Raw genomic sequence first — 23,641 nt, 5'->3', positions numbered from 1 at the left:
GAAAGTAGGTGCAGGAGTAGGCCATTCGGCCTTTCGAGCCTGCACCACCATTCGGTATGATCATGGCTGATCATGCAACTTCAGTACCCCATTCCTGCTTTCTCTCCATACCCCTTGATCACTTTAGCCAGAAGGGCCACAACTAACTCCCTTTTGAATATATCTAATGATCTGGATTCAACAACTTTCTGTAGTAGAGAATTCCACAGGTTCACAATTCTGTGAAGAAGTTTCTCCTCATCTCATAGAAACATAAAAAATAGGTGCAGGAGTAGGCCATTCAGCCCCTCTAGCCTGCACCGCCATTCAATGAGTTCATGGCTGAACATGCAACTTCAGTACCCCCTTCCTGCTTTCTCGCCATACCCCTTGATTCCCCTAGTAGTAAGGACTTCATCTAACTCCCTTTTGAATATATTTAGTGAATTGGCCTCAACAACTTTCTGTGGTAGACAATTCCACAGGTTCACCACTCTCTGGGTGAAGAAGTTTCTCCTCATCTCGGTCCTGAATGGCTTACCCCTTATCCTTACACTGTTCTGGACTTCCCCAACATTGGGAACATTCTTCCTGCATCTAACCTGTCTAAACCCGTCAGAATTTTAAATGTTTCTATGAGGTCCCCTCTCATTCTTCTGAACTCCAGTGAATACAAGCCCAGTTGATCCAGTCTTTCTTGATAGGTCAGTCCCACCATCCCGGGAATCAGTCTGGTGAACCTTCGCTGCACTCTCTCAATAGCAAGAATGTCCTTCCTCAAGTTAGGAGACCAAAATTGTACACAATACTCCAGGTGTGGCCTCACCAAGGCCCTGTACAACTGTAGCAACACCTCCCTGCCCCTGTACTCAAATCCCCTTGCTATGAAGGCCAACATGCCATTTGCTTTCTTAACCGCCTGCTGTACCTGCATGCCAACCTTCAATGACTGATGTACCATGACACCCAGGTCTCGTTGCACCTCCCCTTTTCCTAATCTGTCACCATTCAGATAATAGTCTGTCTCTCTGTTTTTACCACCAAAGTGGATAACCACACATTCATCCACATTATACTTCATCTGCCACGCATTTGCCCACTCACCTAACCTATCCAAGTCAGTCTGCAGCCTCATAGCATCCTCCTCGCAGCTCACACTGCCACCCAACTTAGTGTCATCCGCAAATTTGGAGATACTACATTTAATCCCCTCGTCTAAATCATTAATGTACAGTGTAAACAGCTAGGGCCCCAGCACAGAACCTTGCGGTACCCCACTAGTCACTGCCTGCCATTCTGAAAAGTACTCATTTACTCCTACTCTTTGCTTCCTGTCTGACAACCAGTTCTCAATCCACGTCAGCACACTACCCCCAATCCCATGTGCTTTAACTTTGCACATTAATCTCTTGTGTGGGACCTTGTCGAAAGCCTTCTGAAAGTCCAAATATACCACATCAACTGGTTCTCCCTTGTCCACTCTACTGGAAACATCCTCAAAAAATTCCAGAAGATTTGTCAAGCATGATTTCCCTTTCACAAATCCATGCTGACTTGGACCTATCGTGTCACCTCTTTCCAAATGCGCTGCTATGACATCTTTAATAATTGATTCCATCATTTTACCCACTACTGCGGTCAGGCTGACTGGTCTATAATTCCCTGTTTTCTCTCTCCCTCCTTTTTTAAAAAGTGGGGTTACATTGGCTACCCTCCACTCGATAGGCACTGATCCAGAGTCAATGGAATGTTGGAAAATGACTGTCAATGCATCCGCTATTTCCAAGGCCACCTCCTTAAGTACTCTGGGATGCAGTCCATCAGGCCCTGGGGATTTATCGGCCTTCAACCCATCAATTTCCCCAACACAATTTCCCGACTAATAAGGAGTTCCCTCAGTTCCTCCTCCTGACTAGACCCTCTGACCCCTTTTATATCCGGAAGGTTGTTTGTCTCCTTCTTAGTGAATACATAACCAAAGTACTTGTTCAATTGGTCTGCCATTTCTTTGTTCCCCGTTATGACTTCCCCTGATTCTGACTGCAGGGGACCTACGTTTGTCTTTACTAACCTTTTTCTCTTTACATACCTATAGAAACTTTTGCAATCCGTCTTAATGTTCCCTTCAAGCTTCTTCTCGTACTCCATTTTCCCTGCCCTAATCAAACCATTTGTCCTCCTCTGCTGAGTTCTAAATTTCTCCCAGTCCCCGGGTTCACTGCTATTTCTGGCCAATTTGTATGCCATTTCCTTGGCTTTAATACTATCCCTGATTTCCCTTGATAGCCATGGTTGAGCCACCTTCCCTTTTTTATTTTTAATGCCAGACAGGAATGTACAATTGTTGTGGTTCATCCATGCGGTCTCTAAATGTCTGCCATTGCCCATCCACAGTCAACCCCTTAATATAAAAAACGCAAGCCAGGAACTTTTCTCTCTCCTCTCTCCCTGCTGGACACATGGCAAAAGACCTCCTGTTGAAGACTAGCCAAATCAGCATGCCATGTGTTCAAACCATCCAGCCAAAGGGATGTAATGTATATGACTCTTTATTATAACCTCATTGTATCTCTGTTGTAACTAAGGTAGATCTATAGGATATTTGACAACTGCTGTTAAATGCATGTGTGCATTTTTAATAAACTGTGCCAATTGTTCTGAAAGAATCATCTCACTGTCAAATATAAGCCCAGATTCATAAATCCTACACCCCTCCAGAATGCGCCGCAGCCACTCCGAGACATCCTTGACCCTTGCACCAGAGAGGCAACATACCATCCTGGAGTCTTGTTTGCGGCCGCAGAAATTCCTATCTATTCCCCTTACAATAGAATCCCATATCCCTATAGCTCTCCCACTCTTTTTCCTGCCCTCCTGTGCAGCACAGCCACCCCTGGTGCCATGGACTTGGCTGCTGCTGCCTTCACCTGATGAGCCATCTCCCCCAACAGTACCCAAGGTGGTGTATCCGTTTTGAAGGGAGATGACCGCAGGGGACCCCTGCACTATCTTCCTTCCACTGCTCTGCCTGATGGTCACCCATTCCCTATCTGGCTGTGTAACCTTTACCTGCAGTGTGACCAGCTCACTAAATGTGCTATTCACGACATCCTCAGCATCGTAGATGCTCCAGAGTGAATCCATGCGCAGCTCCAGTGCCGCAATGCGGTCTGTCAGGAGCTGCAGCTGGATACACTTCCTGCACATGTAGTTGTCAAGGACACTGGAAGCGTCCCTGATTTCCCACATAGCACAGGAGGAGCATAACACGGGTCTGGGCTTTCCTGCCATGGCTTAACCCTTAAATTAACCTAATTGATAACAATGCCAAAGGTTTCTTACTGATCAGAAAAAAGAAAAAGATTAAATACTCACCAATCCACCAGCCAATCACTTACCCTCTTGGCTGTGACATCACACTTCGATTTCTTTTTACTTCTTTGTTTACCTTCTGCCTCTGCACCTGCTATACTCCTCCCGACTGCCGGGCCCCCTTTTATGGGCCTCGCTGCTCTCAACCTGCTCCGCTCCTCCGACTCTCCGGCTCCCACTATTTTTAAACTGTTCCTCCAACTCTCCGGCTCCTGCTTTATAAACTGCCTGCTCCTCCGACTCTCCGATCCTCGTCAGAAGTGAATTCCTCGCCTACCTCCTGCTCCTGAACTCAACTCTCACATGTTCAGCTATTGCTCAAAATATCACAGCCCAGATTGACTTTTGAAAAAAACTCCATTGTGGTCACAATGCACCTTTCCTTTAAGAGGTGCAGGCTGTCTTCAAGTAGCGCTAGCCACTCGCGATATTGGATCCTCCGCTGATATATGAAGCTAGTGAACAATGTGGATAATGCTGGCTGCACACAGCAATTATTTAAAAGAGCAAGCAGCAGAAATTTAACACGCTGCCTGCAGCACAAGGTACGTGTGCAGGTTAATCACGTACTGCGAGCCCCGTGCCCGATTCAAGGGTTATCCTATTTAACCCCCACAGTTTGCAATGTTCATACTTTATTGAAACAAACCTTTTACATATTTGAAATTTCCTTGCAAGACGACACATATAATTACAATTAGCTATAGTATTCCAATTAAAATAAATTCTTCAGTGTACTCATTTTTTCCAGGTTAGTTTTATATGCCTGAAATAATTCTTAGTTACTTAGCTTGTAACCCCTGTCCATCTGTTTCCATATATACTGGAGGCATTTTTGTCAACTGTGTGCTGTTCCCATGTAAAACATTTAACATACTTGTGCCAAATTCCTTCCCTTTATACATTTTATTTCAAGAAACCAAACATTACAAAGAAACAGAATACAAGTTGAAACAATAAACTGACAAACATTTAACAGCTCAGGTGTAACTTGAATTTTTCAATATACGCAGATAGCAATTATGTATGTTCTCAACATTTCTTTTATAGGACAGTGCACCAACAGTATATTTTTGCATATTTGTGCAGTATTTTTTTTCAATGTACACATTAACACTTTTAAAATTAAATGTTTATTTTAAATGGTTTAACATTGAACAAGCAAGGAGAGGGAATTAGCATGAGTGCATTGAGCATTTGTATGAGCGCAACGCAACACTTGAAAATATACCCCACTTGCATTTGTAATGGTGACAAACAACAGCTATAAAGTTTCACCTACATCCATGTATAAAATAAAGTATAGAAAAAGGAAAAGCGAGACTTTGAAATTTGTCACACTTACACTGACCTTATATAGTACAAATGCAATAGTCCACATTAATTCAGAGATGAAAGATTTATGAAATAATTTAATTAGCAATATGAAATACCAATTATAATAATTGTTTGTTTACTTGGTAACATCCCTTACCATAGTATCATCAGAACAAAACAAACCATCATATGATTAGCTTATCAAAATATAGCTCCTTATAATACTGAGGAAACTAGGGTAAGATTGATCAGCAAAAATAAATGTCATGCATTGCATTGTGACATTGTTTGACTTCATCATCATCATCATCATAGGCAGTCCCTCAGAATCGAGGAAGACTTGCTTCCACTCGTGAAGTGAGTTCTTTGGTGGCTGGACAGTCCAATACAAGAGCCACAGACTCTGTCATGGTGGGACAGATAGTCGTTGAGGGAAGGGGTGGGTGGGACTAGTTTGCCACTCTCGGCATTGAGACTCGAGGTGCTCAGCGGCCTCCCGGATGCACTTTCTCCACTTAGGGCGGTCTTTAGCCAGGGACTCCCAGGTGTCAGTGGGGATGTCGCACTTTATCAGGGAGGCTTTGAGGGTGTCCTTGTAACACTTCCACTGCCCACCTTTGGCTCGTTTGCCATGAAGGAGCTCCGCGTAGAGCACTTGCTTTGGGAGTCTCGTGTCTGGCCTGCGAACAATATGGCCTGCCCAGTGGAACTGATCGAGTGTGGTCAATGCTTCAATGTTGGGGATGTTAGCCTGGACAAGGACGCTGATGTTGGTGCGCCTGTCTTCCCAGGGAATTTATAGGATCTCGCGGAGACATTGTTGGTGGTATTTCTCCAGCGACTTGAGGTGTCTACTGCACATGATCCATGTCTCTGAGCCATACAGGAGAGTGGGTATTACTACAGCCCTGTAGATCATGAGCTACTTATGTGATCAACCACTTCATATTTTCGTGCAATCTTAGTCTCTGATTATTTGCTTAATTAATTGTACACCGAGAAGTTTCAGCAGAATTTGGAGTAGAATTTGGGGTGGGATCTGGAGTGGCATTTGGGGTGCGATTTGGGGTAGGATTTGGGGTATGATTTGGAGTAGGATTTGTAGTGGAATTTGAAGTGCGATTCCACACAGGAATACTTGTTTGCTTTGGGGCCATAGGTATAGCACAGAAGCCAGATGATTTGCTGCAAATTTTTTTAGTCTGAAGGCAAACAAAGCAAAATTCCACGTGACATCTGGTGCACATGACATATTTGCACATATCTTTATGCTCTATGAGCACCCCACATGTAGGACACGCACGGATTTTAGGACAGTTGCTGTAGGATATGACTTTTGTGCCACAGTTTTTCAGGGTGTCCAGCTGGAGGTTGATGCACCCTTCATTGTCACATCGATCAGAGCGTGGTAATTGGCCCTTCCACTCCTTCATACATTGCCAGCAGAATTCATAACACTTCCCTTTCTCAACCGTGCAGATTGAACATTTCACCGACAGGTTTGTCAGGTCTTTTCGCTCTACACAACTATTACATCCAGGGCACTTAAAAAAAAGACAGAATAATGAAATGAACAGTTAAAAAATATGCTGGTGCTAACCTTTTTAGTACTGAAAACATCTTTGCATTCGTATACACATCTTTAATACAACTTTTGCAAAATTAATTTGTTTGCAATATTTCCCCTTTTCCCCCTATATTATCAGTTTTTTAATGATCCGTAAAAGTTAAAGGATTGCTACAATTTGGATATGAAATCATTACCACAGTAGAAAAATTATATGTATTTTCTTTCTCTAAGGCCACCTTTTCTAAGCAATTAGCTATATTATGGATCAGTCAGAGCGTTCAAGAGTGATATTCCTACGCTGCTTAATCCTTTAGTCAAATAGGTGTCTACTGCAGTCACCATCTGAGTGGGTGTTCCTTTATATTGATCTGCAGTGCAGCCAAAGGTTCAAACCAGAGAATGATCCCAGGCATCCTAATCTCTAACTGTGTGCAGCTGACGGTGCCCAGGACTTGAGGGAAGGCAGCAATCATGTAGAATTGTTGTTTATTTGTCATCTATTGCTGCACACACCTGACAAAAAAGTGGAACATTTCTTAAGCCATTTCTAAGTTGCAGTGGATATGTTCAAGATAGCTCTCATAGTTGATTGGAAAATAATTCAGAGCAACTGACCTTCAGAGCCACAGACAAATCAGTTCCAAGTCAATATAACTCAGTAAATTTTGGTGAGCTCCTGACAACCACCAGTTCCAGAGAGACCTTCTCCCCCTTAAATGGATCGTTCTGCAAGAATCCTTTGCCTCACATTAACCCTGCTCCATACTATTGTGCTCTTGCTGTGGTTGGTAAGGACTTTAACTTGGTCATGTCATCTCCTAAACTGAAGTTCTAGATAGTACTCAGTGGGCTCCTTAAGTATACGGCAACTGCAACATGGTCTCCAACTGGACCAAGTTAACAAGTTTAATAGATATTTTGCTAAAACACCAATTAAGCTGATTAACTTTATCCAACTGCAGAGACAAAGATATCAAAGAAATCCTTTCAGTATTTGAACAGTAAGAGGGTTGTTAAAGAGATAAAATCATAAAAGATTCAAATGGCTTGAAAGTGAGGGTGGGCACTCAGGGCTATAGGGCTCAGTTTTCCACAATGTCATTTTTTGCCAAATTTGAAGAAATAAGCCCATTTTTTGGGGGCCCAACTACGCAAAAAAATATCCAACTTTCCCCATTTGAATTGTTTATTTTGGCGTTGCCTAGCCTGTCTTTTAGCTTTGGAGGTGGAGCCTAAGATCTGCGCCAAAGAGATCGGGGTCCAAGGGTAATGCAGGCTGAGTCTGAAAAGTGAAACATACAACACATTCTGACCAGCTCATAGCAACCTGCACAAGCACCTTGCACATTGCAGCAGCATCCCAGCATTGAAGTATTAAAGTGTTTATGCCAAAAGTTTATCCCTCCCTACCCCCCCTCTCCTGGTGCCCGGTGCCACTCCTAACCCTGGCCGAATGGTCTCCTGGTGCCGGTGCTGGGTGCTGGTTGCCGCTGCTAACCCTGGCTGAAAGGCTTCCCTCCCCTCCCGGTGCCGGGTGCCGCTTCTAACTCTGCCCAAAAGGTTTCCCCCGTCCCTCTCCTTTCCCACACTCTCTCCCTCTCTGCTGCTGCTGTCCGGGCCGTGGAACTGCATCTGTTGCACTGATTCTCTTACCTGTGCCGATTTTCTTAACTGACCAGAAGGTTTTTCCAGAATGGTCACATACGCCATTCCAAGAAAAACTGGAGTAAATCGGAGCTGGCCAAACTTGTTTAAACCAGTTTAGCCAGTTTTGTGGTGGGGTGGGGCGGGGGGGCTTGATCCGGGAAAATTGAATCTTAAACCAACATAAAATATCGTGGAAAACTCAAAAGTTACTGCTTTGGGGCGTAACTCACTTAAAGTTAAAATTTACCGATCTTTTGCGCTGGTTCAGCCTATTGCTCTGGTATCTGGGTGCAAAACTAATGTAAAAAAGAACCTCTACCCCAAGGTATTAGGGATTCTGAATGAATACTATAAGTTCGCACAAGGGAAAACACAAGCATCATGTTCTCCCAAAATGAGATAATGTAGACAAAAATAGTAACTTTGATGTAAATGAGTTGGAGGTCATAGATAGACTAAAAGGACTCAAAATAATCACTGGGAATGAATGTTATTGACATTCATTATAAAGGAGTGAATGGACACTGGGGAGGTACCAGTAGACTGGAAACAGGCTAGCATGGTGCCTGTTTTTCAAAAAGAGTGATAAGACAGACACGAGCAACTATAGATTCCTTAGCCTTACTTCAATTCTATGTAAAATAAACAGTAAAATATTACAAGTAAATTTGAGGATTATTTGTACAATAACCTAGTAACTAACAGCCAGCATCAATTCAGAAGGAGAAGACCATAACTAACCAACTTTCTCAACTTCTTCAAGGAATCAACCACCCAAATGGAAAGCCCAAAGATGCAGTGTATCTAGATTTCCAAGAGGCATTTAACAAAGTTCCACATGAAAGGATTCTAGTTAATCTCAAAGCTGTGGGTATCCAGGATGCACCTTGGAAATAGATAAGAAATTGTCTGAAGGGTAGAATACCATTGCTCCTCGGAGTTTGTGATTGTTAATGGGATCACTCCTGTTCCTTTTCAGAATGGAGTGCTACAGGGGTCAGTGCTGGGACCCCAGCTATTTACAATATACATCAATGATTTAGATGAAGGAATTGAGTGTAATATCGGCAAGTTTGCAGATGACACTAAGCTGGGTGGCGGTGTGAGCTGTGAGGAGGATGCTAAGAGGCTGCAGGGTGATTTGGACAGGTTAGGTGAGTGGGCAAATGCATGGCAGATGCAGTATAATGTGGATAAATATGAGGTTATCCATTTTGGTAGCAAAAATACGAAGGCAGAATAGTATCTGAATGGTGGCAGATTAGGAAAAGGGGAGGTGCAACGAGACCTGGGTGTCATGGTACATCAGTCATTGAAAGTTGGCATGCAGGTACAGCAGGCGGTGAAGAAGACAAATGGCATGTTGGCCTTCATAGCTAGGGGATTTGAGTATAGGAGCAGGGAAGTCTTACTGCAGTTGTACAGGGCCTTGGTGAGGCCTCACCTGGAATATTGTGTTCAGTTTTAGTCTCCTAATCTGAGGAAGGACGTTCTTGCTATTGAAGGAGTGCAGCGAAGGTTCACCAGACTGATTCCCGGGATGGCAGAACTAACATATGAGGAGAGATTGGATCGACTGGGCCTGTATTCACTGGAGTTTAGAAGAATGAGAGGGGATCTCATAGAAATATATAAAATACTGATGGGACTGGACAGGTTAGATGCAGGAAGAATGTTGGGGAAGTCCAGAACCAGGAGACACAGTCTAAGGATAAGGGGTAAGCCATTTAGGACCGAGATGAGGAGAAACTTCTTTATTCAGAGAGTTGTTAACCTTTGGAATTCTCTACCGCAGAGAGTTATTGATGCCAGTTCATTGGATATATTCAAGAGGGAGTTAGATATGGTCCTTATGGCTAAAGGGATCAAGGGATATGGAGAGAAAGCAGGAAAGGGGTACTGAGGTGATGATCAAGCCATGATCTTATTGAATGGTGGTGCTCGCTTGAATGGCCTACTCCCGCACCTATTTTCCATGTTTCTATGTATCTAATCAATGACTTGGATTCAGAATCTCAATGCAAATTGGTCAGATTTACAAATTATATCAAATTAGGAGTAACAGTGAAATCAGAGGAGGCAGCTGGGAAATTACAGATTTGGTTGAACAAAATATGCAAGAGGGTAGAACAATAGCAGATGAAATTTAATGTGGATAAGTGCACATAGGAAAGAAAAATGTTATTGAACTAGCCAAGTATGAAGCTGAATGAGACCTAGGAGTCTTAGTAGACAAGCCTGGGAGCTCAGCATGTCCAATCAAAGCCATGCAGCTAACAAAGAAAATAGAATGTTAAACTACATAATAAAACAGAATAGAATGGCTGGAATCTTTACCCTGGAGTTGGGTTGTGTGCTTGTGGGCTGCGTAGCGGGTTGGGAACCGAAAAATGTGAACAGCGTGTTCTGCGGTGCGACTTTTACTTAATGGTCCCAATTCAAACAGTCATGCGCCTTTCCCGGCCCAATTAAATGGAGCGGGTCTGACGACATCACCGCTAACTCGTTTCCAGCATGGATATTTAAACAGCCTTGCACACATCTCATTTGAAGGTTGATGTAGGAGTGAATAAGTTGGTATCCAGAGTCTGATTAGAGTGATAAAACTGATAAAACTATGGGTCATGGAGACAAGGCAGAGGCCCAGACCAAGATTCAACGATGCCCCACTGGAAATTCTGGTGCAGGCAGTAAGAGCACATCTTAGTCCCATTCTGAGGTCAAAGGTTAGACAGCATAAGCGGCACCCATACTGGTGTAAAATGGCAGGTAAAATGGAGATCCCTCAATGTTGTGATAGTGACAAGCAGTGTGGTGAGAGTGGCTTCTGTTGTTGCAGATATGACCTGCAACTGCTGACAGCTAAATCTCTGCACAAAATGGAGTCAGCAAGAGCCTTTCCATAAGCCAAGTAATCAGGTGTAATGTGGGAGTAATAGTGTTTTTCCAGCTGTCAATTAATGGACTCGCACAATGCCACTGAGCTTCGCTTCCCCTTCACATGCAAGGTTCCCGAGTTATATGAGTCCCGTGCTCCAGAGGTTAAAGCTAAAAGCTGCTGTTTAAGAGCCTCTTAAGGGTCTCTCAATAATCATTTAAGTATTTCAATAACATGGCCCACCTCTGCTGAGTAAGCCTGTGGTGCACTGTGTAATGCGCCCGAGTTAACTGCGGAAGTCAGCGGGATGACAGCAGTTTTGCAATTTTTCCTGATGCCCCCAAACCCACATGCTCAGGACAGGGAAATTCTGGCCTATAAGTCAGAGGAAGTCAAGATCAAATTGTGACGTGCTCTGATCAGACTTGAGTACTGCATCCAATTCTGGTCATTGAGATACATGGAAACCATTCAACTGTTGGAGGCAAAGCAGGAGACTGATCTTCAGTGTCAAAGGGCTGGGTTGTGAGGAAAGACTGATTCAGTTGAATAAGGATAATTCCTTTCAGTCTCCTTGATTCAATGGCCAAGATGCTTACGTGCTGCACCTGAAGAACAGCTGATTCCTTACGCCCAGCTGAGAGGAATATTTGAGAGCATGATTGAAAACTTAAGCAAATTCCCCCATTGAGCAGATGTATCATCACTGGGAGCACAATACAAATTGCATCCCTGCAGCCTGCTCCCACACACACACCTTCCCCATGAACAGTAGAACACAGACCCCCCAATAAACATAAATGCAGAGATTGTACCAGAAATCCATTGCCCACAATAAGAATCAAACTGGTAGCCAAAGGTTTGTGGTAACAACACCAGCTGGCAGTGTCAACATCTTCTCTACGTTTACCATATCAAGCCCCTTCATAATTTTAAATACTTCATTAGGTTACCACTCAGTCTTCTCTTTTCTAGAGGAAAGAGCCCCAGCCTGTTCATTCCTTCTCACCATGGAAAATGCCATGACAAATACCCTGTTTATGTTTTAATTGCCTCTTTTAAAAAGTGATTCTTAATGGCAGGCAAACACTCCTGCTATCCTGCCTGAATGAACACCACTGATCGCCTTACTCTTCTATACCCTCACTCTATCCTGACCTTCAGAACTTTCTCAATTCCTGTAATGACCCCTATTAATTACTAACTATACAGGTAAATTGCTGGGGCTGGATTACCCATTTGTATTCACAGTACTTTGCTGCAGCGAGTGTGGCAACCTTCTCTTCAAAATACTGCTGCTCCCCATTAGTCAGCAGCGCATGTCTGCGAACCTCCACGTAAGGCCATTGCTTGTTACACTTCTCCTTAGTGCCTTCCTTTTCAGCAGGGCAGTGGAATGTGAAATTACCCTTGAATAGGATTCAAAAACAATATTGTAAAAATATCACTTTTAGCAATCACTTAAAACACAGATCAAGCAAGAAATAAAATCAAACAGAACCGTGTACAAATGGAATGCCAAAGACATTGACCTGGTTTATCAGGCTCCGACAACATCCAGTGAGTGAATTGGGGTCCACAGCATGTCCGCAGGACATTTCCACTCTCAGAACATCTGGGTCATCATCTCCTGAAATGGACATTTTTCATTTCAATTATGAAAAAAAGTCTAAGGTTTAAATAAAAGTAATGAAAATGCTACCCACACATTCTTTAAAAGCCTTTTTAGTTAAAATGAGTTGCTAGTAAAGGCAACATCTCCAGAACCTTGGGAAGAACCTAAAGAGTAGGGTCAACTTGATCCAGAAACTCGCCAGATCCACATGGGGAGCAAACGCTCAAACCCTCCAAATGGCAGCATTTGCACTGGTGCACTCGACAGCAGAGTGCTGCTCTCCGGCATGGCTATCAAGCCCACATGTCAAATCTGTTGATGTCCAGCTGAACTCTACCATGAGAATTATCACCGGTACGCTTTTGTCAATAACAACACCTTGGCTGCCTGTGCTTGCAAATATCGCACCACCACACCTACGCCGCAAATATGCCTATCCAGGCCGACATGAACAATCTATCACCAACCCATCTCAAATCTAGGTGGCCATTTTGGACCGAAGCCCTTCAGTGATCTCCCCTGAGCCTTGATGATTGATGATGAAATGCTTGGAAGAACTGTGACATACCGAATGGATTTCTTATAGAGGACCCCACAGTACAACCTGAAGGATCAAACCTTCCTCGCAAACAGTGGACAACCATCAACCACCTCAGAACCGGTCATGGTAGATGCTGCCACCTTCGCCATAGGTGGAAGATTAAAGCATCCCCATCATGCGACTGTGGAGCTCCTAATCAGACCCTGGAGCACATCACTGAGCACTGCCCTCAGAGGAAATTCGCAGTTTACAAGATCTCCACACTGTTGCACAGGAAGCTTTGACCTGGATATCTGACTTAGATATTGGCATTTGATTAGCTTTGCTACTACTACACGAAAAAAGAATTTAAAAAATCCTGAAATGGTTCAAAGAAACTTGACCTAAATGGAGAAGTTGCAAATGATGGCGATTAAAGGAGCAGTACTTCCAATGAAAACGTGTTTGACAATTCATTTTCTTCTATTGCTTACACAAAACGGAATTACTAACTCGATTGTGTCCTGTTGTGACTTGCAAGCGTTATCACCATTCTGAAAGTACTCGTCTAACTTTATCCTTCAGAAAAAAGTATCCGAGCATTTTAAATGAAGGAAATGCCCTTTTAAAATGTAGCAGTATCAACTAAAATGTAATTGTAATCCTTCATCTTTTTGTCAGTCAGAAAGTTGCAAATGCGTCACTTTGTTACAAAAAAAGCAACTATCGCATCCAAACGGCGTGCGAATGAATATTAGAATTCGTCATCCAAAACTTACTGGAGAAACAGAACACTACGATTAGAGTTTAGTGATGTTAAAATCGCTCCAAGTAAACAACCCTGTCTTTATTTTCAAGCTGCCATGTTACTGCTGTGAACCGTTTGGTATTCTACCTGTGATCTCGTCCTTTCTATTTACAAATTTCAAAGTGCTGTCTCTGGGATTGTAGCGCTTCTCCGGGACAGGGTCTGTCATCCTGCTCCACTGCCTCGGTCCCTACAGATGTGCCCAAAGGCTTCGCCCACTGTTCGGAACAACAGGGAGTTTCCGCAAAATAAAACATCCGAATTTAGATTGAGCAAAACCAATCGAATGAACGGCCCTCCCACGGACCAATCGCACCAAACCTTCAGACAAAGTTGTTGTCTAGAGTTGGTAGCGTTTCAGTTTCATTTTCTTTTAGCCACAATGATTTCAAAAACTGTTGACTGTACCGGGAAATCCCTCCTCTACAGGCGTTTCTAGTTTGTTATTTATTGTACTTTTACAAATATCCAATGGAGGAAATATTTTGCCACTGAAGGTGTTGTGGCTTCCCGACTCTGTGCCCACCTCTCCCAATGACTTCTCGACTCAGTGTCCACCTCTCCCAGTGACTCCCGACTCTGTGCTCATCTCTCCAAAAATTTCTCAGAGTGAATTTAATCTAGCTTCCACCTTGCTCACAACACCAAAATCACCCTAGTCAAAGTCACAAATGACACCATCGGTGACTGCAACCACAGTGCATTGTACATCCTTGTTCTCCTTGACCGCTCTGTGGCATTCCAGACAATCAGCCATGCCCATCTCTAATGTCTCTGTTGTCCAGCTCCAGAGGACTGTATTTGCACGGTTCCGCTCCTACCTGTTCCAACACAGCCAGAGCATTTCTGCCAATGTCTTCACTTCCTGACCCCATGCAATAGGGGAAATTTTCATCTTCACCATTTGTGCAGTAAATCCGTAGAATTGAGCACCTGTCTGTTATAGAATTCATCCGATTTCCATTGAATAACTTCAATAGAAGTATGCTGCAGGGCTGAATACGATATGGCCCTCCTGTATGGCTCAGAGACATGGACCATGTACAGTAGACACCTCAAGTCGCTGGAGAAATACCACCAACGATGTCTCCGCAAGATCCTACAAATCCCCTGGGAGGACAGACGCACCAACATTAGCGTCCTCGACCAGGCCAACATCCCCAGCATTGAAACACTGACCACACTTGATCAGTTTCGCTGGGCAGGCTACATAGTTCGCATGTCAGACACGAGACTCCCAAAGCAAGCGCTCTACTCGGAACTACTTCACGGCAAATGAGCCAAAGGTGGGCAGAGGAAACATTAGAAGGACACCCTCAAAACCTCCCTGATAAAATGCAACATCCCCACTGACACCTGTTAGTCCCTGACCAAAGACCGCCCTAATTGAAGGAAGTGCGTCTGGGAGGGCGCTGAGCACCTCAAGTCTCGTCGCTGAGTGCATGCAGAAATCAAGCGCAGGCAGTGGAAAGAACGTGCAGCAAACCAGTCCCACCCACGCCTTCCCTCAATGACTATCTGTCCCACCTGTGACAGAGACTGTGGTTCTCGTATTGGACTGTTCAGACACCTAAGAACTCATTTTAAGAATGGAAGCAAGTCTTCCTCGATTGCGAGGGACTGCCTATGATGATGATGATGATTGAAAAACTTCACTAGAAGTATGCTGCAGGACTGATTACGATATTTCAATGTTAATTTCCTTTATGACTTAATGAGTTATACAAAGCCATACCAAACCAGCAAAGTCGCTGGTTCAATTCCTGATCAATGCTGAGTTTGTGGGTCTCAGTGAAGACAGCCATCAATATGATACAATTGACTCTCAGGCAGGGAATGGAACAATGAGATGAGGTTCTCCTTTCTTTTCAATTTCCAGTAAACCCTGCTGGAAATTAAAACTGTATGGATATTTGGTGATGATAGAATTAGCTTCAGCTGTGATGTTCCACTTATTTGAACAATCTGCTGGCACTCTTTGTCTAGACTTTGCACATTAAATATAGTCACTTGGATGAGGTACTATAAGGATATTGCATGTTGAAACAGCACCCATTCATGAATCAACATCTTCAAAAGATGACGAGAGAAACTTGATTATTTATTACTGAACCAACTGGAAGTGTTTCAGCACTTGATTCCCTTGGCGCTGAATCTATCTTTATATGATTTGGGTTGCTTTCAACTAAATACCACTATATGGCAGTTTCTCCAAATTTTGAACAGCAATGGAAGAATAAGTGGAAGAGACTTTACATGGGGTGGTATCCATAAGTAGAGGTCTAAAATGCAATGGAGCTGAGTGTAACCAAGTCAGTGTAGCAGTGAATGGGTAACAGAAGGAGAACTGGGTTTAGCGAATAGGAAACTAAAGCAACCCCGAGAGATGTTTAGATAGATTTTCATCTTTACTGCCTGGACATTATCTGGGCAGAGTGCAGAAATGAGAATTGGCCAGGGAGTATCACACACTTGTTCCAATAATTTCAATGGAAGGAACATCAGGTGGGTTCTGGTACCATTGGTCTGCTCCTCTCAGGTGTTGTTTAGCAGCAGGTAAAGGCAAAAGTCTACTTCATACAGTTAAAGTTGGATCAACGGATTAAAATGCTAACTATGCTGGTTAATAACCCAAATATTCTATTTTTGTTATTCGTTAATTTTTGCTTTTGATTCTGCATAATTAAGGATTTAGCATTGTCAAAGTGTTATAGCGCAAACAATTCCCCTCTTTCACAATCTGGCTTCCGCCTCCACCAACCTTCAGTGACATCTACCCATTGCTCCTTTAAATATCTCAGCCGAAATCAGATTCATTGCCCATCCCTAAATGCTCTTGAGAAGAACCATTGTTCTTTTTGTAGAGGTTTGGTACAACTGAGTGGCTTGCTAAGCCATTTCAGAGGGCAGTTAAGAGCCAACCACATTGCTGTGGGTCTGGAGTCATATATAGGCCAGACCGGGTAAGGACGGCAGATTTCCTTCCCTAAAGAGTATTAGTGAACCAGATGGGTTTTTATAACAATCTGATAGTTTCATGGTCACCATTACTGATACTAGCTTTTTTATTCCAGATTTATTTAATTAACTGAATTTAAATTCCCCAGCTGCTATGGTGGGATTTGAACTCATGTCTTCCAGATCATTGGGTGCCAGTGAATATAATTCAGTCAGATTCCAGTTGGTTATGGATAAGGACAAGAATGGGCCTGGAATAAAAGTTCCGAATTGGGGAAAAGCTAATTTTGCTAAGTTAAGGAGTGATTTGTCATGGTGGATTGGAAACAGCTATATGTGGGTAAATCAGTGTTGGAACAGTGGGAGGCATTTAAAGAGGAGATCCGGAAGGCTACATATGCCCTTAAAGAAAAAGGCTGGGAAAAATAATTCTAGAGCACCCTGGATGTCTACAGGGGAGGATTAAGAAAAAAAGGGACGCTTATGTCATATATCAACGGCTAAATACTATAGAATCTTTAGAGTAATATAAAAAGTTAAGAGGCAAAATTAAAAAGGATATTTGGAATGCTACGAGAGAGCACGAGAAATTCCTGGCCAGTAAAATTAAGGAAAACCTTAAGATGTTCTATAAATATATTAAGAGTAAGAGGGTAACTAAAGAAAGGGTAGGGCTTATTAGAGACCATGAGGGTAATCTTTGTGTGGAGACGGAAGATGTTGGGAGGGTTCTTAATGAACACTTTGCATCTGTTTTCACAAAGGAAAGGGACAAGGCAGATATTGCTATCGAGGAGGAGTGTGATATTCTGGATGAAATAAATATAGTGAGAGAGGAAGTATTAAGGGGTTTAGCAGCTTTGAAAGTAGGTAAGTCCCCAGGCCCGGATGAAATGCATCCCAAGCTGTTGAGCGAAGTAAAAGAGGAAATAGCAGAGGCCTTGATCATCATTTTCCAGTCCTCTTTGGATCTGGGCATGGTGCCGGAAGATTGGAGGACTGCTAATGTAGTGCCCTTATTTAAGAAGGGAGAAAGGGATAGGCTGAGTAATTATAGGCCTGTCAGCCTAACCTCAGTGGTGGGAAAATTATTGGAAAAAATCCTGAAAGACAGGATAAATCTGCATTTGGAAAGGCAAGGATTAATTAGGGACAGTCAGCATGGATTTGTTAAGGGAAGATCGTGTCTGACTAGCCTGATTGAATTTTTTAAGGAGGTAACCAAGAGGGTCAATGAGGGTAGTGCATACAATGTAGTATATTTGGATTTTAGCAAAGCTTTTGATAAGGTTCCACATGATAGACTGGTCATGAAGGTTAAAGTCCATGGGATACAAGGCAAAGTGTCAAGTTGGATCCAAAATTGGCTTGGAGGTAGGAAACAAAAGGTAATGAATGATAGATGTTTTTGTGACTTGAAGGATGTTTCCAGTGGGGTTCTACAGGGCTCAGTACTGGGACCCTTGCTTTTTGTGGTATATATCAATGATTTAGATTTGAATATAGGGAGTTTGATTAAGAAGTTTGCAAATGACACTAAAATTGGTTGTGTGGTTGATCATGAAGAGGAAAGTCATGGGCTGCAGGAGGATATCAATCTACTGGTCAGGTGGGCACAGCAGTTGCAAATGGAATTTAATTCAGAGAAGTGTGAGGTGATGCACTTTGGGAGGGCTAATAAGGAAAGGGTATACACATTAAATGGTAGGCCACTTAATAGTGTAGATGAACAAAGGGACCTTGGAGTGCTTGTCCACAGATCCCTGAAAGTAGCAGGCCAGCTGGATAAGGTGTTTAAGAAGGCATATGGAATGCTTGCCTTTATTAGCCTAGGCATAGAATATAAGAGCAGGGAGGTTATGCTTAAATTGTATAATACTTTGGTTAGGCCACAGCTGGAGTATTGCGTGCAGTTCTGGTCGCCGTATTATAGGAAGGACGTGATTACACTAGAGAGGGTGCAGAGGAGATTTACTCCTGGAATGGAGAATCTTAGTTATGAGGACAGATTGGATAGGCTGGGTTTGTTCTCATTGGAACAGAGGAGATTGAGAGGAGACCTCATTGAGGTGTACAAAATATTGAGGGGCCTGGACATAGTGGATAGTAAGGGTTTATTTCCATTGGTGGAGGGATCTATTACGAGGGGGCATAATTTCAAGGTGGGTAATGGAAGGTTTAGAGGGGATTTGAGGGGGAGCTTCTTTACGCAAAGGGTTGTGTGAATCTGGAATTCGCTGCCTGGAAGAGTGGTGGATGCAGAAACCCTCACCACTTCTAAGAGATGGTTGGATGGGCACTTAAAGTGCAGTAACCTGTAGGGTTACGGACCTAGAGCTGGTAATTGGGATTAGACTGGATGACCTTTGTTGGATGGAGCAGATATAATGGTAAGTACTGCAGGGAATAGAATATGGCCAGGGTGATCTCCTGGACTAGTTTCGATCGCCTGGATAGGTTGGAGAGGAATTTTCCCAGATTTTTTTCTCCCTAAATTTGCCTGTGTTTTTATCTGGTTTTAGCCTCTCCCAGAGATCACATGGCTCCGGTGGGGGTGGAGTGTAGAATGTTTCAGTATAAGGGGTGTTACAGTTGTGCGAGGCGCATTGGTTGGGCTGGGTGCTCTTTGCCTTTCCGTTATTGTTCATAGGTTTATATGTAACCTTCAGGGCTGCTGACAGGTAGATTGGTGAAGACGATGTCAAGCAGGTTTTGATCCTTGTGTTGGTTCTCTCACCATAGCTCTTTGTCGGCCAGCGCGGATACGATCGGCCAGAATGGCCTCCTTCTGCGTTGTAAATTTCTATCTATGTTTCTATTAGTCCAGACATTTCATTACTAGTCCAGTAACATAACCACTATCCTGTTGTTACTGCATTCTTTTAATCATCGTTTTAAAATTCTTGAAAAAAAATCCTCCAATGACAAACAGGGGACTGAAATGATCCTATGATCAATGAGATTTGAATCCTCAGTTTGTCAACTGAATTTTTTCTCAGAAATTAATTTTTAAAAATTCTTCCAGTCATGGTCAAAAGCTTGAACTCACTGTTGCATTTTTGGATTTTTACTGTAGATATTTTTTTCAAGTTCAACATCTCAGAGTAATCCCACATATATGATTCAGAGGGTGCGTTCACATACCCACTATATAGGTAATTTGTAGTGTGCCCATGACTAGGGATCAAACAGAAGTCCCTTGTTACTTGTTAATGTGGCTTAGGCCACATCGGCCAGATTTATTAAATAATGAATGTATAAGTAAATACAAGCAATAATACACTGGAGATTTATAGTAGGATACAAGCTTAACTATCCCTTCTTTGCGCTAGAGATAAACAGTACACTGGACCGGACACTTGGGCTGAATTTTTAACTTGGAGTCGCAATGGGTGTATGGGGGGGGGGAGCATGGATTGCGTTGGGAACCCGAAAATTGGAGAGGCGCATTTTGCAGTGGGTTTTTAATGAAGCCACTGCAATTAAATCAGATTTGCGAGTTTCTCGACTAATTCACTGTAGCAGGTCCGATAAAGTCACGGATGACTCGACTTCAGCTGAGATATTTAAAGGAGCGATGGATAGATGTCACTTGAAGGCTGGTGGAGGGGGAAGCCAGATTGTGACAGAGGGGAATTGTTTGTGCTATAACACTTTGACAATACTAAATCCTTAAATATGCAGAATCAAAGGCAAAAATTAGCCCCCAAATTTAGCGATGCCTCCTCAGAAATATTACCCCAAGATGTGAGAGCCTGCAGGGTCATCCTGTACCCTGCTCATGGGAAGAAGAGGCCAACAGTATTGAACAAAAGTACATGGCTGGAGATAGCACAAGTGAGCAGCAAAAGTGTTTTTTAAAGGACATGGATATAGTGTATGAAATGGTTTAACAACCTCAAGAGGTCAGGAAAGGTGAGTACAAAGTCATATTGCCCTAAATCTTGATGTGCATGCCCTCCAACCCTCTCACGCTGTGTTCCCAATCCTACTCCTCCACATCACTCCTCACCAACCTCCCTTGCAAGTGCACAGGGATTGTTAGCATAGTTGTTAGATTACTTGATTAGTAATCCAGAGACTTAGACAAATAATCGTGTGTTCAAATCCCACCACGGCAGCTGATGAATTTAAGTTCAATTAATTAAATAAATCTGAAATTATATATCTAGGGGGGAGAAATTCGGGACGTTTGTACCTCCTATTAGTGCCCCCCAACTACTGGCTCTTGCAAAATTCTGTGGATGTATAGCGGCGGTGGTAACTGGTAGTTCCCAGCTCTGCTGCACTGGCGATGAAGACATCATCACCATAAGCAGCGACCTGTTTTTGTCCCGGAGCGAAAATTCGGTAGCATCCCTTGAAGCTGTTGGGGGCGCTGCCCATGATAGCTTCACGGTGTGCGTAACGGGCTGTAAGCTGCTCATGGGGCAATAATTAAAGAGGAGGTGAGGAATGTAACAAAAAATGGACGACTTACTGGTTGCCTCCGTTTTCTACCTTGATCGCGGGTTCTGAGCCGTGATCTTGCAGCCTGGCACTCCGCTTGTGCCGGGCTGCTGCCACAGCACCCTGATGGTCCAAGGATGGCCCCATTTCCCACCCACAGAAGGGGAGGGCCCTGTCTACGCGGCAGCGCTATGTGTCCCACCGTGTAGTGTAGCACCCTTCACAGAGTCTTTCTGCCTCGCTCACGTCGCACTGACCAAATGGAGCACAATATTTTGCACTCCACTTCCTATCGGGGGCGGTAAGCCGAATATAGATCATGGGGCGGGACTTCCGTGCCTGGCACAGGAACTCCCACCTTGCGGCTGTTACCGCCCGGAGCCTAGGGCCAATAATGATGACCATGAAACTATCGGATTGTCGTAAAAACCCATCTGTTTCATTAATGTTCTTTAGGGAAGGAAATCTGCTGTCCTTCCCTGGTTGGCCTATATGTGACTGCAGACCCACAGCAACATGGTTGACTCTTAACTGACCTATTAAAAAAACGCTACGAAAAACAATACAAATAAAACCGGATGGACTACTCAGCACTGGCTCCGGACACAATGGCACACCCAGCCGAGTCAACCCTGCAAGGTCCACCTCACCAACATCTGGGAACTTGTGCCCAAATTGGGAGAGCTGTAAGCAACAGCCTGACATAGTCATACTCACAGAATCATTCCTTTCAGCCAATGTCCCACACTCCTCCATCACCATCCCTGGGCATGTCATGTTCCACCGGCAGGACAGACCCACCAGGGCACAGTCGGGAGCAAGAGGTCCTGGGAGTCCTCAACATGGACTCTGGACCCCATGAAGTTTCATGGCTTCAGACCAAGCATGGGCAAGGAAACCACCTGCTGATTATCAGCTACCGCCCTCCCTCAGCTGATGAATCAGTACTCCTCCATGTTGAACATCACATGGAAGAAGCACAGGGAGTAGCAGGGCACAGAACATACTGTGGGTGGGGAATTTCAATGTCCATCACAAAGTGTGGTTCGATGACACCACTGCTGACTGAGCTGGCCAAGTCCTGAAGGACATAGGTGCCAGACTGGGCCTGCGACAGGTAGTGAGAGAAACAACACCAGCTTGACCTTGAACTCACCAATCTACCTGTCACAGATACATCTGTCCATGACAGCATTGATAGCAATAACCATTGCATAGTCATGTGGAGACGAAGTCCTGTTTTCACACTGAGGGCTCACCCCATAGCGTTGTGTGGCACTGCCAACGTGCTAAATGGGATAGATTCAGAAGAGATCAAGCAGCTCAAAACTAGGCATCCATGAGGCGATGTGGGCCATCAGCAGCAGCAGAATTGTATTCCACCACAATCTGTAACCTCATGACCTGGCATTACCATCAAGCCAGGGAACCAACCCTGGTTCAATGAAATGTGTAGAAGAGCATAGCTGGAGCAGCTCCAGCGATACCTAAAAATGAGGTGCCAACTTAGGGAAGCTGTAACACAGGATGATGTACATGCTAAAAAGCAGAAGCAGCATGCTATAGACAAAGATAAGTGATCCCACAGTCAACAGATCAGATCAAAGCTCTGAAGTCCTGCCGCATCCAGTCGTGAATGGGTGGTGGACAATTAAACAATTAACAGGAGGAAGAGGCTCCATGAATATCGCCATCCTCAATGATGGTGGAGCCCAGCACAGCCAAAGACAAAGCTGAAGGATTTGCAACCATCTTCAGTCAGAAATGCCGAGTGGATGATTCATATCAGCCTCTTCCTAAAGTTCCTACTATCACAGAAGCCGGTTTTCAGCCAATTCGATTCACTCCACGTGATATCAAGAAATGGCTGAGCACATTGGATACAGCTAAGGCAATGGTCCCTGACAATATCCCGGCAGTTGTGCTGAAGACTTGTGCTCCAGAACTAGTTGTGTCTCTAGCCAAGCTGTTCCAGTACAGCTACAACACTGGCATCTATCCGACAATGTGGAAAACTACCCAGGTATGTCCTATCTTCAAAAAGCAGAACAATCCAATCCGGCCAATTACCGTCCCATCAGTCTACTCTCGATCATCAGCAAAGTGATAGAAGGTGTCGCAACAGTGCTATCAAGTGGCACTTACCAATAACCTGTTCACCGATGCCCAGTTTGAATACCGCCAGGGCCACTTTGCTCCAGACCTCGTTATAACCTTGGCCCAAACATGGACAAAGTAGCTGAATTCCAGAAGTGAGGTGAGAGTGACTGCCATTGACATCAAGGCAGCATTTGACCGAGTGTGGCATCAAGGAGCTCGAGTAAAACTGAAGTCAATGGGAATAAGGGGGAAACTCTCCACTGGCTGGAGTCATACCTAGCATAAAGAAAGATGGATGTGGTGGTTGGAGGTCAATCATCCCAGCCCCAGGGCATCACTGCAGGAGCTCCTCAGGGCAGTGTCCTTGGCCCAACCATTTTCAGCTGCTTCATTAATGACCTTCCCTCTATCATAAGGTCAGAAGTAGG

At 43.8% G+C, this 23,641-nt stretch overlaps 1 protein-coding gene across 1 annotated transcript; it reads right to left on the bottom strand.

The window, feature by feature from the left end:
* Positions 1-4,727: 4,727 nt before the first annotated feature.
* On the bottom strand, positions 4,728-13,885 carry LOC139265298 (E3 ubiquitin-protein ligase DDB_G0292642-like). The gene is made up of 4 exons (XM_070882259.1): positions 13,794-13,885; positions 12,296-12,393; positions 11,999-12,172; positions 4,728-6,212 (listed from the first exon to the last, which is right to left on the bottom strand). The coding sequence occupies exons 1-4, from the start codon at positions 13,873-13,875 to the stop codon at positions 5,649-5,651; spliced, it is 918 nt and encodes a 305-aa protein (XP_070738360.1). The 5' UTR covers positions 13,876-13,885; the 3' UTR covers positions 4,728-5,648.
* Between the last annotated feature and the right edge of the window lie 9,756 nt (positions 13,886-23,641).

Source organism: Pristiophorus japonicus, chromosome 6 (assembly GCF_044704955.1).
Source record: "Pristiophorus japonicus isolate sPriJap1 chromosome 6, sPriJap1.hap1, whole genome shotgun sequence".
Taxonomy (NCBI): Eukaryota; Metazoa; Chordata; class Chondrichthyes; family Pristiophoridae; genus Pristiophorus; species Pristiophorus japonicus.
This window is presented reverse-complemented; position numbering and strand designations above follow the sequence as displayed.

Excerpts from the sequence above, each read along its gene's own strand:
- LOC139265298 (XM_070882259.1), bottom strand. The coding sequence starts at position 13,875 with ATGACAGACCCTGTCCCGGAGAAGCGCTACAATCCCAGAGACAGCACT. Across the intron at positions 12,173-12,295 it reads GTCGGAGCCTGATAAACCAG|GGTAATTTCACATTCCACTG; the intron begins GTCAATGTCTTT and ends ATCCTATTCAAG. Across the intron at positions 6,213-11,998 it reads AGTACTGTGAATACAAATGG|TGCCCTGGATGTAATAGTTG; the intron begins GTAATCCAGCCC and ends CTTTTTTTTAAG.